The sequence below is a fragment of the Elephantulus edwardii genome, unplaced genomic scaffold, assembly GCF_000299155.1.
Source record: "Elephantulus edwardii isolate Elephantulus edwardi_28Jun2011 unplaced genomic scaffold, EleEdw1.0 scaffold00174, whole genome shotgun sequence".
Lineage (NCBI taxonomy): Eukaryota > Metazoa > Chordata > Mammalia > Macroscelidea > Macroscelididae > Elephantulus > Elephantulus edwardii.
Window position 1 is genome coordinate 1,683,651 of NW_006399924.1, and position 18,595 is coordinate 1,702,245.

The 18,595-nt window shown below is 37.2% G+C and overlaps 1 protein-coding gene and 1 pseudogene across 1 annotated transcript in view; one reads left to right on the plus strand and one right to left on the minus strand.

Annotated features, from left to right (window-relative positions):
- SYCP1 (synaptonemal complex protein 1) overlaps window positions 1–18,595 on the minus strand; it is a 241,559-nt gene that overhangs the window by 124,627 nt on the left and 98,337 nt on the right. The window contains exons 16-18 of the mRNA XM_006895723.1: window positions 8,025–8,129; window positions 4,203–4,306; window positions 684–801 (exon numbers count right to left, since the gene is read on the minus strand). Coding sequence (XP_006895785.1) covers window positions 684–801; window positions 4,203–4,306; window positions 8,025–8,129 — 327 coding nt within the window. The remainder of the gene's footprint in view (window positions 1–683; window positions 802–4,202; window positions 4,307–8,024; window positions 8,130–18,595) is intronic.
- On the plus strand, window positions 8,307–15,094 carry LOC102871010 (annotated as a pseudogene).

Here is an 18,595-nt window from a genome sequence, read left to right on the forward strand (position 1 = left end):
CCAGTGACAAAGGAAATACGACTGACAGTTAAGGAAGCAAAAGAGGATGGAGCCTCTGGGTTCAACCAGCCATCTCCACTGGACCCACCTGGGAAAACACTTTGCAGTCCAGAGGGGAGCAAATGACAGGAAAATCTCTTCTAACAGAGCAAGAAGGCAAGCAGCTTTAACACAAGACCACCAGTAAGGTGATAAAGCATCCTCCATTTCCCCCTTTACATCTACGCCCCTGTTCAGCATGAAGAAGCCAGAGAGTCGGCATCCAATTCCCAAATCAATAAGACAGTTGGTTTAATTACCATTGGAAAATGCTTGTCATTCCTCTGTAGCATCTGGTCCCCACTGGACCCTCATCATTTCCTTTACCTGCTCCCCCTACCGACCAAACTGTGCAGCTCTGCAACTGTATCCTGGCCCATCCTCACCCTTCTGCCCCCAACCCTTACCTCCTTGTACCCCCAATATGTTTTTCCCAATAAAAAAAGGAAAAAAAGAGAAAAAAATTAACTTAAAATAATGTATGCCTATGTTCTGTAATCCATTATTACCATTTAAAGTAATTGTGTAGTTTCTGTTAAAATAAAGTATCCCCTCTATGACAAATCAGATCTTCAAAGCTAAAAAGATCTTACTTTCTAACTTTACAGAAAGCTAAGTTACTGGCACTTTCTTTCTCAACTTACATTAATATCTTCTTGCAGTTTTTTGAGTTGTAGGGTCACATCACTTGTTTCTTGTGTTAGCTCTTTGTTCTCCAATGAAAGCTTATCACAACTTGCAGTTAGTTGAGAATTCTTTAGCCTGTATTTTTAAAAACAAGTCACACAAAATAAGCACATAATCCTAGTAAATGACTTTTCAAATTTAAAGCTGAGGGGAAATGATAAAAACACATGAAGGTATAGCTAAAACAAAAGTGGTCATTAGGTATGTTCTAAGGCTGGGAAAAAAACATATGCTGATTCATCATTCCATTGTACACATACTTGAAATATCTCATTCTAAAATACTAGATTGTCTATTTTCTTGTACATCTTCATACCCTCAACAACCATACTTTTTCCAAAATTTTTAAGATTACATTCTTTTATTTATATCATTTTTTTCTCTCCAACAGATTGTTGTTGTTGTTGTTGTTATGTGCCACCGAGTCACTTGCGACTCATAGCTACCCTATGCACAACAGCCCTAAACTCTGCTCTACCCCGTGCCAACTGCACTACCTCTAACACACCCATCCTGACTACCCCAGTCACTGAATCAATCCACCTCATAGAGGGTCTTCCCCTCTTGTGGCCTCCCTCCACCCTCCCAAGCATGATGCCCCTTTCCAAGGACCTGTCTCTCCTTACAACATGTCCAAAGCATATCAGACAAAGCCTCAGAATACTTGCCTCCAAGGAGCAGCTTGGTTTAACCTTCTCTAGAATAAATCTGTTTGTTTTCTTGGCAGTCCATGGTACATTCAATACTCTTCTCCAGAACCACAGCTCAAGGGCATCAATTCTCCTTCTGTCCTTCCTATTCATTGTCCAACTCTCTGATGCATAACAAGTGATTGCAAAGACCATGGCCTGTATCAGACACACCTTAGTCTCCAGAGTGACACCATTGTTCTTCAGTACTTTGGAGAGGTCCCTAATAGCAGACTTTCCCATATCAATACATTTTTTTTATTTTCTGGCTACTGGTGCCAAGAGTGTTGACCGTAGAGCCAAGCAGACTAAAGTTGTTGAGAATCTCAATCTCTTCACCATCCATCCTGATTGTGCCAATTGGTCCAGTGCTGAGAATCTTTGTCATCTTGACATTGAGCCTCAATCCATACTGAAGGCTGCAGTCCTTGATCCTCTGCAGCAAGCGTTTCAGGTCCTCCTCAGTTTCAGCAAGCAGGGTTGTGTCATCTGCACAACACAGATTGTTGATAGATCTTCCACCAATCCTGACTCTACACTTCTCCTCATAGAGCCCAGCCTCTCAGATAATCTGCTCTGCATACAGGTTAAAAAGGTATGGAGATAGGACACATCCCTGGTGCACACCTTTCCCAATTTTGAACCATGTCGTGTTGCCTTGCTCCATTCTGATGACTGCCTCTTGGTCTAAGTATAGGTTTCGCATTAGAATGATCAAGTGTTCTGGGATTCCCATTCTTCTCAGAGTCAGCCACAGTGTGTCATGATCCACACAATCAAACACCTTTGCATAATCAATGAAATACAGATAGACATTCTTCTGGTATTCCCTGTTTTCAGCTAAGATCCATCTACAATATCCCTAGTACCACGACCCCTTCTAAACCCAGCCCGGACTTCTTCTGGCAGTTCTCTGCTGATGTGCTGTTCCATTTGTTTTTGGATAATCTTCAGTAGAATCTTGCTTGCATGTGAAATCAATGATATTCCAACATATAATGATAATCCAACAGATTATCTCTTATAAATAGTTCCAAAGTTCTGACCATTTGATTAAAGAAGTACAGGAGGAATGAACTATTCTTTTTTTTTTTTTTTGCATTCTGACCTCAACTCTTTTATTTCATAAATTCTTTAAATTTGTCTTTTTTTAAAATTTAGGTTGTTAGTGAAAAATAAGTGAAACTAGGTTTCATCTTTGTTCACAATACTTAACTTGCTTTTATTGAGGTCCTAGATTCTTCACAATGAAAGAGACATTGTCACTTGCTATTGTTTTAGTCAACAGGCAAAGGAATGGCTGTCTCATTGGAGTCTTTTCAAAAGTACCTATTACCTCTTCCTACTTACCGAAATGGAAATTTTCTCAAAAAAAAAAGATAAAGTTTTTCATTACACAATAGAAGGGTGAAAAGCAATATGCCAACAATACCGTAAATTTATGGAAAAGTACATTCAATCAATAAGTCCATTCATATTAATTCACCTACTCCCTGAAAATTATTTTGATTAGTAGATAAAGACTTGAAAGCTCAAGTGGCCTACTGGTAAGAAGATGTACTGCAATCCCAAAGTCACCCACTACATTAGAGAAGGATGGGGAATCTCCCCTGAAGCAATTTATTGCTTCTAAAAAAACCACTGGAGGATCATCTATGCATCGTTTCTGATTCGGCAGCACATAACAACAACCAAGATGTATAAAACAGGGAGCTCTGGTTGCACAGTGACAAGCAGCTGTGCTGCAATCCTAAAGGTACATGGTCTGAGGCCACTAGTTGCTCCATGGGAGAAGGATGGGCAATCTATTCCTATGCAATTAACTGCCTCTGAAAACCATATGGAGAGTCACCTATGGGTTGGTACACAACGCAACACACATGAAGTAACTTAGCAGAACAACCAAAATCATTAGTTATAACAGCAAATTATTATTTTTTTTATTGGAAAATAATTATCTCCAAGAAAAATAATATATTGGCCATTTAAAGCAGTTCTCAACTTTTAGATGCACTGTTTAAATGAGATGTACTCTTTAAATGATAAATTATTTGTCTTTAAGAATAAAATATCCATTACTGCCACCCAAACAGATATCTGCACACCCATGTTTATTGCTGCTTTGTTCACAATAACAAAGAGATGGAAACAACCCAAGTGCCCATCAACAAACAAATGGATAGAGAAGCTGTGGTATATTCACACGGGAATATTATGCGGCATTGAAAAACAAGGAACTCATGAAATATTACACAAAATGGGTGACCCTAAGGACATTATTCTGGGTGAAATATCTCAGTCACAAAAGACAAATATAGCATAATGCCACTGTTCCAAAAGAGAACCGACATAGGGAGTGGGGGGAGACTGAGAAAGATGGGATAAATTTTGTATACTGCATTGAAACAGATGAGTGAGAGAACTGTTTAAAAGGTATACATATTAGGTATTAGTGTCCTGACAGGAGTCCAGAGCGAAGGCTGAATAATGGAGTGGACTTAGGGGGAGGGATTATATAACAATGAAAGAATTTTTCTTTAACTTTTCAAAGAGAAGAACAAACTGGAGGAGAGGGATGGGCAGAGAGAAAAGTGCAACAATGAATGAATGGAAATCCAAAGTCTGTAAATTTTCATTAAAATTAATAATAATAAAATTTAAAAAAAAATAATAAAATACCATCTTAAGTCAAATCAAATAAACATTAAGCACAACTTACAATGTGTTATTTACTATCAAAAAGCTTAAGAATGTAATAAATAATTCATATATAAATGAAAAACATACTTCTCATTTTCAAGTTCAGTGTTGAGATCTTTAACCTGCTTTATATAATGTTTTTCACTTGTCGCAAAAGTATTCAATTGTATTTCCAAATCATGTACTTCTTTCTATAAAATAAAGGTATATAAACATGACAAATGTTTTTCAAATGTTTTCATTTAAAAGATATGGTGATACTATGTAATCATATACTTGGCAAACATGGTAAGAACAGGCAAAATATTTTAAACTAATAGATTTCATGTCATAACCCTCATAATTTTTAAATGAACACTGGAAGGTGCAATATAAATTGCATTTTGATATTCTCAAGCTTAGCCAATAACATTTTATTTACATATAATGAAATGTTTTTGTAAATTATGACATACAATTAATTTCAAATTAATAAGACATATATAATTAGATCAAGTAGCATGCTTTATGTTAAATTACTCCTACTATTAAAAAAAGAGTTGTAATACTCCAGGGATTCCTTTTATACAAACTTGAATCTATCTCACCTGAATTTAAAAATCCTCTTAAGCACTACTAATCAAAGAACTGTTGAGCAGTGAAATGACATCAAGGATATAATCCATGGAGAGAAAAAAGTTCAATACAAAATCAGAGGAGAAAGAAAAGATCGAAATGGATACCTAAAGATTCTGAAAATTATACTAGAACTTCAAGAAGCCAAAACAAAGAGAAGAGATGCTGAAGTACAAAAGATGAACAGAATATTAACAAAGCAACTTGAGAAGAAAAAGCATTTTTATAACAATATGTGCAAATACCTGACTTGAAAATAAAAAGGGAAGAACTCACTCAGCATTTCTCAAGTTAAAAGAAAATCAATCCTTAAGTTGTAATACTGAGAAATACTAGGGCAAAATCCTGAATGATCAGAAAGCATCAAATGAAGATGGAGAGAATGCATGAACTCACTACAAAAATTAATTGGTCAACATGGAAATATTTCAGGATATAGAACATCATAAGGAGTCAGTGGTAATGAAGGAAGACACTCAAGCTTATGTGAAGGCATTGTCAAAAAATAAGGCCCCAAGAATAGATGTGACACTATTTGACATGTTTCAGCAGATACAGTCTTATATGTGCTCACCATCTTTTGCCTGAAAATTTGGAAGACAGCTATCTGACCACCTGACTGAAAAAGATCTGTGTTTGTTCTCATTCCCAAAAAAGGTGATTGAATGTAACAAGGAAATTATCAAACAATATCATAATATGCAAACAAAATACTCTGAATATCATTTAAAAACAGCTAGAATAGTACATTGATAAGAGAACTACCATAAGTTCAAGCTTGGTTTAGAAGAAGTCAGGACACCAGGGGTATCACTGTTGATGTTAGATGGAACTTGGTACAAAGCAGAGAATATCAGAAGAATGTCTATTTGTATTTTATTGACTATGCAAAGGCATTTTGATTTTGTAGCTCATAACAAACTATGATTAACATTGAGAAGAATGAAAATCTCAAAACACTTAATTATGCTCATAAGAAATCTATTTCTAAGGGAGCTCTGGTAGCCTAGTAGCCAAGAAGCTGCACTGTAATCACAAAGGTACACAGTTCGAATCCACCAGACGCTCCGCTGGAGAAGGAGGGACAATCTCCACCTGTGTCAGTCAGACCCAACTCGACAGTACACACAAGAAAAGAAAAGGGGAAAAAAGGAAACCCATATCTAGACCAAGCAGCTTATGTTCAAACAGAGCCAGGGAAAACGGCATGGTTTAAAATCAGGAAAGGTATGTATCAGTGCTTTACTATTTATCCATTTCTATTCAAGCTGTACACTGAGCTCTAAAAAGCTGGGCTCTATGAAAAAACATGTAGCATCAAAATCAGAGGAAGATCTACAATCAGGAGAAGATAAAATAGATAAATGGGACCTTCTAAGAATCAAATCCCTAGGCACATCCAAAAACTTCTCCAACAGGGTAAAAAGGGAAGCCACAGACTGGGGAAAAGTATTTGGTAATGACATGTCAGACAAGGGACTTATATATAGAATTTATAAAATACTTGAGGACCACAACAAGATAAACAATCCAATTGAAAAATGGGCACAGAACATGAACAGACACTTCACCATAGAAGACATTCAGATGGCCAACAAGCTCACAAAGAAATGTTCAAAATCCCTAGCTCTAAGAGAGATGCAAATCAAAACAACTATGAGATTCATGTCACCCCAGTAAAAATAGTAAAATTTAACAGAACAGCAAGCAACAAATGCTGGCGAGGTTGTGGAGAAACTGGAAGCCTTATTCACTGTTGGTGGAAATGTAAAATGGTGCAACCCCTGTGGAAGGCAGTATGATGCTTTTTCAAAAAGTTGCAAATAGAGATACCATTTGACCCAGCAATTCCACTACTGGGAATATACTCCAAAGAAACCATAACTGACATTCAAGCAGATATATATGCACACCCATGTTTATCATGGCTTTGTTCACAATAGTAAGGAGATGGAAACAACCTAAGTGCCCATCAACAAACTAATGGATCGAGAAGCTGTGGTATACACAATGGAATACTATGCTTTATTGAAAAACAAGGAATTCATGGAATATTATTCAAAATGGGTGACCCTGGAGGACATTATGCTGAGTGAAGTATCTCAGTCACAAAGGGACAGTGAATAAGGATGATGGAAAAAGAACTGATGCCTTTGAGGTAAGGTGCTAGAAAAGAGTACTGAATACCCCATGGACTGCCATATGCCTTGGAGAAAGTACACCAGAGTGCTCTTTAAAGGCAATGATGGCAAAGTTTCATCTCACATACTTTGAGCATGCTGTTTTTGTTATCAAGTTTACTATAATTTATAGTGACCCCTATGAACAACAACTCTGAATGATGCAGTATCCTGTATCATCCTCACCATCTCCAACATATCTGAGGTTTATTTTCCCAGTGACTATGTCAATCCATCTTGGTGATGGTCTTCCTCTCTTACACAATGGCCATCTACCTTTCCAAGCATAACCTTCTCCAAGGATTGGCCCCACCTTACAACATTCCCAGATTTGAGCTGGAGTTTCACCATTAGGAGGGGCTATGGCTTGTTGGTAAGAAGCTACACTGTAATCCCAAAGGTGCATAGTTCAATTCTATAAGCTTTCTCCACAAGAGAAAGACGGACAAGCTCCTCCCAGTAGATTTATGGCCTCTGCTCTGGGAGATTCCAACTCCACTGTACCGAACAACAACAATAATCCCTGGAAAGAGATTTGCAAAGGTTGAGGGTCACTATAAAAGGGGAAGATTCTCAGTGAGATGGAATGACACAGAGATTGTAACAATGGGTTCAAATATGTTACAGATGTTTGTTGATGAGAGCACAGGACAGGATAGGGTTCATATCTGTCCTTCACAGTGTAGATATGATTCCTACTTAACTCAATGGCACCTACTAGTAACAACAAGAATTCTGAATTCTTCAAAATAAATACAATCTAAAACTATGAGTATTATCAAAGCATTATTATCTAAAAGCCTAATTTAATAAAGCTAAATATGAAATGTGCTAATACATATGACATGACAATGTAATTATTACAAACTTTAAAGTTATATTTTTTTTAATTTCTTAAAGTTATATTTTAAATACTTTTATCACACATTAAACTATGGAGGTAATCTGGGCAAGCAATAATGTAAATAAACCTTTAAAATATTAAATACATTAGGATAAGATACTATAAAATTAATTTTATGAATAATTCTTTTACAAGTTAAATAGCTGCACCATATTTATTAAATCTGTATGCTAACAGATATCTTATAAAAAAATTTACCCCTAAGCATACCTCTCTGATTTGAAGACGAACACTTAATTCTTGTTTTGTTCCTTTTAATTCTTCAGCCATCTCCTCAAATTGTTTCTTATCATCTAAAAGCTTTTGGTTTTCTGCCTATTCAAAAATATCAATAAATCTTTACAGTCAAAGCATAAATATATATTTTTAACAAAAGTCAAGCTGTCCAAATTTTGTGTTCAGAAAAACTATGAATTTCTTAGATGGCTAATTTTCTGCAAGAGAAATTAAGTCTATACTAGATTTACTTAAAACTAAAAGTGATGGTTGAGAATGAACAAAATAGTAAGAACTTTCAAACTGTTAACTTATTTAAAGAACAGAATTTATTTGAAATGTAATATATCACAGAATTCAAACCTCATACCTTAATCATTTAAAATTATTAGCAAGTAGGTAATCTCTCATTCCTATATAGTCTAATATTGAACTAAAATATTCCTTATTTACATACAATGGCTCTTGTTCTGCCTTATTAATCAGAGAAGTCTAACTCCTACTGCACATGTTGTTGTTGCTGTTATGTGCCATCACTCATAGTGACACTACGTATAATAGCTCTGAACTCTGCCCTATCTGGAGCCAGTCTTCACTCTCTCTGACACACATAAACCCATATTTCTAGTTACTTTGTCTATCCATCTCATCGAGGGTCTTCCTCTCCTGCTCTGTCCCTCCACCCTTCCATGCATGATGTCCTTCTCCAAGGACTGGTTCCTCCTGGCCACATGCCCAAAGTATGTCAGACGGAGCTTCAAAATCTTTGCCTCCAACGAACAGCCTAGTTTCACCCTTTACAGGACAGATCAGTTTATTCTCTTGGTGGCCCATAGTATGTTCAATACTCTGCTCCAGCACCACAACTCAAAGGCATTGATTCTTCTTCTATTATCCCTAATCATTGTCCAGCTTTCTGATGCATAGCAAGTAACTGAGAAGGCCATCACTTGAATCAGGCGCACCTTAATCCCCAGACAGACATTGTTGGGTTTTAGCACTTGGGAGAGGTCCCTGACAGCAGTGTTCCCCAGTGCAATGTCTTTAGATTTTTTTTTTATTTTTTTGAGTTGTGATTGTGGATGTGAGCAAGATGAAATTGTTAATAGTCTCAATCTCTTCTCCATCTATCATGATGCTGCCAGTGGGGGCAGTGGTGAGAATCTTCGTCTTCTTGATGTTGAGCTTCAATCCAATTTGAAGACTATAGTCCTTGACCTTCTACAGCAAACACTTCAGGTCCTCCCCTGTTTTGGCAAGCAAGGTATTGTCATCTGCACAATGCAGGTTGTTGATTAGTCTTCCTCCAATCCTGATGCCACATTCCCCTTCATAAAGTTCAGCCTCCTGAATGGTCTGTTTTGCATATAGATTGAAAAGGTATGGTGACAAGACACATCCCTGACACACTCTTCCTGATTTTGAACAATGCAGTGATTCCTTGCTCGGTTCTGACAACTGCTTCCTGGCCCAAATATAGATTTTGCAAGAGCACAATCAAGTGTTCTGGGGTTCCCATTCTTCTTAAGGTTATCCACAACTTGTGATCTACATAGTCAAATGCCTTTGCACAGACAATTAAACAGAGATAGACATTCCTCTGGTACTCTACTTTCTGTCAAGATCCTTCTGACATTGGCTATAATGTCTCTGGTGCCACAGCCTCTTCTAAACCTGGCCCGTGTTTCTGGTTCTCTGTTGATGTACTGTTCCAGTCCTTTATGGATAATCTTCAATAGGATTTTATTTGCATGTGACATCAGTGATAACTGTTATATAATTTCCATATTCTGTCAAGTCACCTTTTATTGAAATGGGAACAGTTATGGATCTCTTCCAGTCAGTTGGCCAGGTAGCTGTTCTCCAAATTTCTTGGCACAACTTGGTGAACAAATCCAAGGGCAACATCCCTCTATATTCACTCCATAAGTGGTCCCTTAAATATCATAAAATCCCTAATTCTTATTATCATTCTTCCTATTAAATGGTTTTTAATTATCTCATTCCCTCAGGATGGTCTCACTATGTCAATACTGGTTTAAATAAGATGTCAAACATTTAAACCAATGTTCTAGACCAAGGATGAACAAACTATAGTCCACAGCCCAAACTCGGTCCACTGACTGCTTCCATAAGGCAAGTTTTAACAGAATACAGTAATATCCATTCAGTTTCTATATTGGCTATAGTTTCACTCTGTAAAACCCGATCTGAGCACCTTTACAATGCCATTACTCAAAAGTGTGTTACTTGTAAATTAAAGCGGCATTAAGCACTATCTTTTTGGCTGGGGAAACCAAGGAAAGAAGTCCTGAAGCCAACTGCAAGAATAATAAGAGAATTAATAGAGACTAGAGAAGGGAGCTCTGGTGGCCTAATGGCAAAAAGCTGCACTGCAATCCCAGAGGTACATGGTTCGAATCCACCGGATGCTCTGCAGGAGAAGGAGGGGCAATTTTCTCCTGTACAGTCAGATCTGATTTGACAGTATACACAAAACATAATAAAATAAAATTTTTTTTAAAATAGAGACTAGAGAGAATGGTCTCCTAATTCTTTACATAAACACTATGCAGACTTAAAACTTACCTATAAACTACAATCATGATACCAATGCAAAGCAGGGTAACTGATGCTCAGAGAACTAAACTGAGATGTGATATATTATGTACAGAAGAAATAAAATTTGTTTTTGAAGCTAAGTAATTTTTGCTAAAATAGTATCATTACTCTATAAAAATAGCCTCCACAATGTCCTGAATATAATCCAAAATTACTCCACATATAATAAACAGGGAAATGTGAAGCATCCTCAAGGAAAAGGGAAGCCCAATATGAAAAACTCCAATATAATTTGAGAACTTAATCAGATGAGCACTTTACTGATGCTATTACACTTATGCTTAATTGGGTAAAGGAATATATTTTTAAATAAATTAAAATTTATTCAACAGGTTCTTTTCAAATGCACATGCACTAAAATTTATTTTATTAACAAAGTCAAAGACATTGTAGTAATTTAAAAATAAAGTCAAAGTACTTTTTATTATACTGTAAATAAACTAGAGTAAGAAAAACCTAACAGGACAGTCTCCAAATGTGGAAATTAAGTACTCTTTTCTTAATCCAAGATTTAAAGAAATCTCAAGTAAAATTAGAAAATAACTGAAAAAGAGGGAGCCCTATTGGAGCTATTAAAAAAAAAACTAGGCTGCTAATAAAAAGGTCACTGGAAGGTATATTGTTGCTGTTGCAAAGGGCCATGAAGTCATAGTAACCCTATGAACAACAGATATGAACTATGTCCTATCCTGTGCCATCCTCACTATCTCTAACCATGCTTAAGCCCACTGCTGTAGTCATGGTATCAGTCCATTTTGTTGGCAGTCTTCCTCACTTTCTCTGGCTCTCCATCATTCCAAACATGATGTCTTTTTCCAAGGACTGGTCCCTCCTAGAACATGCTCAAAGCATGTGAGAGACGACATTTCGCCAACCACGCCCTAAAGAGTACCCTGGTTGTACCTTCTCCAAGTCAGATTTGCTTATTCTTTTAGCAGTCTATGAGCTATTTCACAATCTTCACCAACACAATTCACAGGCATCAATTTTTCTTTGGTCTTCCTTATTCATTGTTCAACTTTTAGATGCATAGAAAGCAACTGAAAAGGTCATTCATTTTTCAAGCACATCTTAAGTCCTTAAATTGACATTCTTGTTCTTTAACACCTGGAGGGATTTTGATATCAGATTTTCCACACTGTTGTTTATTTCTTAATTAATGCTACTATGGACGTTGATTGTGGCTCCAAGCAAGATGAAATCATTAACAGTTTCAGGCCTGTCCAGTAGTGAGGATTCTGTTTTCTTGATGATGAGAAGTAACCATAATGAAGGCTGCATAGTCTTTGATATTCTTCAGCAAAGGCTTTAAGTCTTCTTCACTTTTCTGCAAGCAAGGTTGTGTCATTTATATAATGCAGGTTGTTAATGAGTCTTCCTCTGATCTTGATGACACAATCTTTTCAATCTTCTTCATATAGTCTGTTGTTGTTGTTGTTGTTGTTGTTGTTGTTGTTAAGTGCCATCAAGTCACAGACAACTCATAGAGACCCTATGAACAAAAGACCTGAACACTTTTATAACTTTTGTCATCTCTCCAATTTCATAGAGTTTCCAGAGGCAAGCTATTTCAGTTGGTCATATAGTCTAATTATTTGCTCTGCATGCTGACTGAAATGGTATGGAGACAGGATACAACCATGATGCACCTATTTCCTGATTTTAAATGATGCAATATTTCTCTGCTCTGTTCAGACAATTGCTTTTCAGTCTAGGTAAAGATTTTACATGTGCACAATTAAATGTTCTTGGGTTCTTATTCTTAATGTTACATTATAGTGGTGAGTAGTTTACTGAAAATATATCAAAAACTGTATGATATTGCTAAGAAAGGTGACAAGATGAGAACTTACAGCATTAAAATGTCCACCTTAAAAACGTACATTTCAAAACAATTTCAAAACAATACCTGAACTTCCATCTTGTTACTGATGCTATTGTTAGGGACAGTTGAGTCAGCTCTAACGCACAGTGAGCCTATGTACAAGAGAATGTATTAATCCTGCCTGACCCTGTACCATCCTAATCTGTTGTGCTTAAAAGTCACTGTTGCCCTAAATGTGTCAATCCACCTTGCTGAAGAGTTTCCTATCTTTCCACCTACTTTTCCAAGTATGCTGCTTTTCATGAGGTGCTGGCCCCTTCTGATCACAAGATCACAATATGTAAGATAAAATATAACTATCCGTCCTTCTAAGAAGCACGACTGTTTCACTTCTACAAAGACTGATGCTTGGGTTTTTTCTCGGCTTATGGTATATTTAATATTCTTGTTAGCATAACAATTTACAGGCATCACTTCTCTGATCTCCCTTATTCACTGTCCAATTTTTACACATATATGAAGCAAATTAAAATGCCACAGCTTGGATGAGGTACAACTTAGCCTTTTTTTATGAGTTATCATTTACCTTGTATTACATTCATGTATATTGTAGGAGGTATTCGCCTTACAATTATCTTATTTAGATACATCTGGTGGCCTAGTGGCAAGAAGCTGCACTGCAATTCCGAAGGTATGCAGTTAAAGACCACCAGTTAGTTGCTCCACAGGAGAAGGACGGGCAATCTTCTCCTGTGCGATTAACTGCCTTTGAATACTCACCAGAGGGTCAGCTATGGATTGGTTCCAACTTGATGGTATACAATTATCTTATTAATAACTACATTTGTTAAAGAGTATAAACTGGCTACTTCATGCCACATGATTTAATATCCTCATTTTAAATAGACAATTTCTGATTTGCTCATCTCTATCAAACTAGTACTCTAAGGGGACAAGCAAATCTCTTTTACTGAAGAATCTTCTATTCAATTTTAACATCTGCATCCACAAGCAAAACCTAGCCCAGAGCAAGTCATCAGGTTACAGCAATAAACACTAGCTCACAGAATCATATCTTCATCTGACTGGGTTCTAGATAACATTATCTCTAGCCTTCTGTGGCTAGGTTCAGATGGGCTGTTCATTCACAGTGATCACCTCGATCCACTGGACTGGAAGCAGGAGGAATACAACACTAAAAACACAGGCTAGGCTTGGGGATGTGTTTCTTCAACACTGGACATCCATACCATAGACTTTAAACAGACATCTTTCCTCTTCAATACTTTACAAAGGTCCTTGAGCAGATTTACAAATGCAATATGACATTTGATTTCATGGCTGGTGGTTACAGGGGGGTTGACTGGCGATCCAAGTAAAAGTAAATCATTAACAACTTCACTGTTTTCTCCCTTTATCTTGATGTTACTTAATGGTCCACTTTTAAGGATTTTGTTTTATTTTGGGGTGCTATATTTTAATTGCATGAATAAATACTTCAAGACCTGACTTCCTGAGGCTGGTTGTGCAGTTGCTGAAATTGTTCACATAGTTCTCCATCACATCTGAACCAAACAGTTCTTGCATCTGGAGCAGTTAGTCTTTGCTATTTTACAATACTGGAAAAGGCACTATCTTTGGTAAACACCAGCCCCTGATCTGGTTCTTATGCTATTGGATATCCCTCCATGATGAATGTCCTGGTCAGCATCATGATTGTCCTACAGGACTGTGTCCTTCTCCTCCTGAAAGGTATCATTTCAACGGATAGGGAAGAAGTTGGCTTTCAAAGACCTGGATGTGGCTGTTCTCGTGGGGTCCATGCCAAGAGGAAAGGACATGGAAAGGAAAGACTAAGTGAAAATATTCAAATCCCAAACTGCAGCCTTAGCTAAGTATTCCAAGAATAAAGTTGTAATCATGGAAAATCCAGCTTATACTGTCTGACCGCCATCAAAGTCAGCTCCATCCATCTCCAAGGTAAACTTAAGCTGTTTGTCTCTTTTGGATCATAAACAAACTATGGTTCATATTTCTCTTAAACTTGGTGGGGCTGCAAAAGAGGTAAAGAATGTCATCATCTGGAGAAACCATTTCTCAACCCAGCATCCAAATGTCAACCATGCAAAGGTGAAAATTAAAGGAAAAGAAGTTGGTTTTTATGAAGGTCTGAAAGATAACAGTTGGCTTAAGAGAAAATTCACTATGACTGTGGAGCAGTAGCACAGCAGTGCCCTCCATCAAGGCTCAAAAGCTATCCAGGTCAATGGCTGCTGCCAAAGTCATTTGTAATACATCAAAGACATTTGATTTGGAACCCCTGAGGGAAACTTTGTGTCTATGGCTGTGATCTCTGATGGCAACCCTACAGTGTTTCTGATGGTCTGCTGTAACTCATTCCCAGTTGTAATAAAGAATAAGACCTGGAAAGTTATTGAGTGCTTCCCTGTTAATTATTTCTCATATGAGAAGAGAGATCTGACTGAAAGAACTAACACAAGAGAAAGAAAATGGTTTTGCATTTACTTCAGACTACAAGACCATAGTTTTGATGTTATTAAATGCCAAAAATCTAAAGGATCTACAAATCATCTTTGATGCTAGAAGAAAATATTAATAATACTCTATTTAAATTACTTATAGAAAAACAATACACTTTTAGGTGTCTGTGCTGCTTGATGCAAATATGTGACAGTTTATCATCACAGTGTTAGTACTACATTCTAAATTTTAAAAAATATATATTCAAATAAAAAAAAAACACTTTAAGTTCACTTCACTTTCAGCAAGCATGATTGTGTCATGTGCTTATTAGGTTGGTAATGAGTTTTCTTCCAATCCTGATGCTATATTCTTTTTCATATAGTTTCTCAAACAAATTACTCTGCATACAGACTGCATGCATACATGAAAGGATACTATCATGATGCACATATTTCCTGATTTTAAACCATGCAGTATTCTTTTGTTTTATTTTAATTATTGCTTTTTGGTCTATGTACAGGTTCAGTTTCCTCATGAAAACAAGTGTTCTTCAATTCCTACTCTTCACAACGTTATCCATAATTTATTAGGATACACACAGTCAAATGCCTTTATATAACCAATAAACATAAGTAAGCATATTTCTAGTAATTGCTGCTTCCAGCCAAAATCGACCTGACATCAACAAGTATATCCTTCATTTTGTTACTTCTTCTGAATCCAGATGGAATTTCCAGCAGTTTTTTTGTTGTACAACTAGAGTCATTTTTTTTCTAATCATCCACAAGATTCTACTTCTGTGTGATGTTAATATATTACTCAATACTTTCCATTCTTTTGGAATTTTGTTTTTTACCTTTTACAAATAAGCAGTTAGTTGACTGGGTAGAAGTCTTCCAAATTTCTCGGCATAAACCATTCAGATATGTCCATGGCTGAATTTGTTAGTTGAAAGCCTCCATTTAGTTGTCAGTCCATCAATTTCTGAAGGCTTATTTTGTCCCTAGGCTTTGATGATAGCCTGGACTGCTTCTTTTAATACCATTGGCTTCTGGTATGTTACTTATTTAAGTAACTCCATGTTGACCAATTCTTTTTGGTACCGTGACTCTGTGCATTCTTTCCATCTTTTTTTGATGCTTCCTGTATCATTCAATATTTGTACATAGAATTACTTAATACTGCAATTAGAAGATTAAATTTTTTCTTCAACACTTTCAGCTTGATAAATACTTGGAAAAATCTTCCCTTTTAGTTTTTTAAATACTCCTTGCACACTTTATAAGAATACTTTAATTTGTCTTCTCAAGTTGCCTTTTGAAATCTTTTACATTCTCATAATTTCTTTCTTTATTAAAGTCACAGAGGCAGTACGACTGGCACAGGATAGAGCAGGGTTTAGGGCTGTTGTACATAGGGTCGCTATGAGTCACAAATGACTCGACGGCACATAACAACAACAACAACAACAACCTACTAGTAATGTGTTCTGTTGTTATTATTGTTAGGCACCATCAATTTAAGTTCAGCCCATAGTGACCCTGTGAACAAGTTTTAATCCAGTCCTATCCTGTGCCATCCTCACACCTCCTGAGACACTAGAGCCCACTGCAGCAGTCATCGTGTCAATCCACCCCGTTGAGGGTCTTCCTCTCCTTTGCAAACCCTCCACCTCTCCAAGCATCATGTTCCTCTCCAAGAACAGTCCCTCCTAGCAATATGTCTTAAGTATGTGAGGGGAAGCCTCATCATCTTTGCCTCCAAAGAGCATTCAGGCTTCACCCTTTTCAAGAAATATCTGTTTATTCTTCTGGCTGTCCATGGGATGTTCAGTGCTCTTCTCCAACAACACAGATCAAATGCATAAATTCTTCTTCTGTCATATTTATTCAATATCCAACCCTCAGATACACATTAAGTAAGTAATCAGACTCTGACCTGAATCAAACACATCTAAGTCCTCACTATTCCTCAATAATTTGGAAAAGTCCCTAACTGCAGACTTTCCCAGTGCAATACATCTCCTGTTTTCCTGACTGCTGGTAACAGGGATGTTAATTATGGATCCAAGGTTGAACTAAAAGTGGTTAGATCTAATAATGTACAACCAAAAAAATTAAATCCTAATTCAAATATGTACAAAAAAGATATTCAAGTAAACACAGCATATATGAGCTGTGTGTTGGAACTATAAAATCAAAGAAAACCATTATAAATAGAAATGTTTATCAAGATGTCAATTCTCCCCAAATCAATCTATACCTTAATATAATTCTGCTTAAAATCCCACCAGACTTCTAGATATAGACAAGGTAAAAGTTACTGAGAAAAGAAAGAATCTGAATATTTAAAACAATTTTGAGAATAATAAAATTGGAGGAATCACACTGTTCCATTTTACTATTTCTGTAAAGCTTAAGAGTTCCAAAGTAATATCTATTTGTGTTTTATTGACTATGCAAAGGTACCTTGAAGGGACAGCAGAAACCCCATTTTTTATAAACCCCATTAACACTAGAGGCAGAAGCAGGCCATAAAAATTCTTGGCTTAGGGCAAACACGAGTGCCCCGGGTAAAACCTGGTCTGTCCTTGAAAAGTAAGGAATTAACTAGTGTCTATGTGACACAAAAGAAGTAAAGGCGGGCAAAGTAGCCAGTCCATCAAAAGTCAACCCACCAACCAAAATTGCAGTCCCCCTACCCTAACAGGGGCACTCAAAAAGAGCTATAAAAGCAAGTGGGAGGGGAAACTTTCTTCCTTCACCACCTTCCTGAGGAAGGACAAAAGTCTCCACGCGTGCAAAATAATATAATAAACGCTCTTGAAATTTCAGGCGTGTTTTTGGATTTCTTTGAGGGGCATTTCGTGGGCAGAACATTTGGTGCATTGGCCCTGAAGCGCTTCCCCCCCCCCAAAGAACTCTTGTCACGTTGAGCGTTTCATCTCTGGCCGGTAAGTTAAGCGAGCGCTCTCTTTCTCTTTCTCTCTATATGTTTGGTGTTGCTGTCCTGTACTTGAAGGTTTGAACCATATGGTGCCCAGGAGCCCCTGACAGACATGTCGAATGGGGCCCGAGCGAGACGGCAGAAAGATGTTTCTAGCCAGGTCTCTAGGATTTGGGGATTTGTCCCCCTAGTTTGATGAAAGGGGAAAAAAATGCAGGTCGCTCCTGCTTGCCCAGAGCCTGTAAGCTCAGTGAAGCCCAGGGTTCCGAGGTTTGGTTTGGTTGCTCGTTGGCATTCTTCCTGTTCTTTCTGTGTGCTGTTAAGTGTTATATGTTGTCTGTATGAAGTCTGTTGTTGTCGGGTCATCCAAATCTAATCGCACAAAGGAGCCTGGATGAAACCGTTAAAACAAAACAAAACGCCAAACAGTAAGTAGGCTGCAGATCTCGCAGAGCAAATTATGGACTGAGGCTCAATGTCAAGAAGACAAAGATTCTCACCACTGGACCAATTGGTAGCATCAGGATGGATGGCGAAGAGATTGAGATTGTTCACAGCTACAGTTTGCTCGGCTCCACGGTCAACACTCTTAGCACCCGCAGCCAGGAAATCAAAAAACGTATTGCGATGGGAAAGTCTGCTGTTAGGGATCTCTCTAAAGTACTCAAGAGCAACGGTGTCTCTCTGC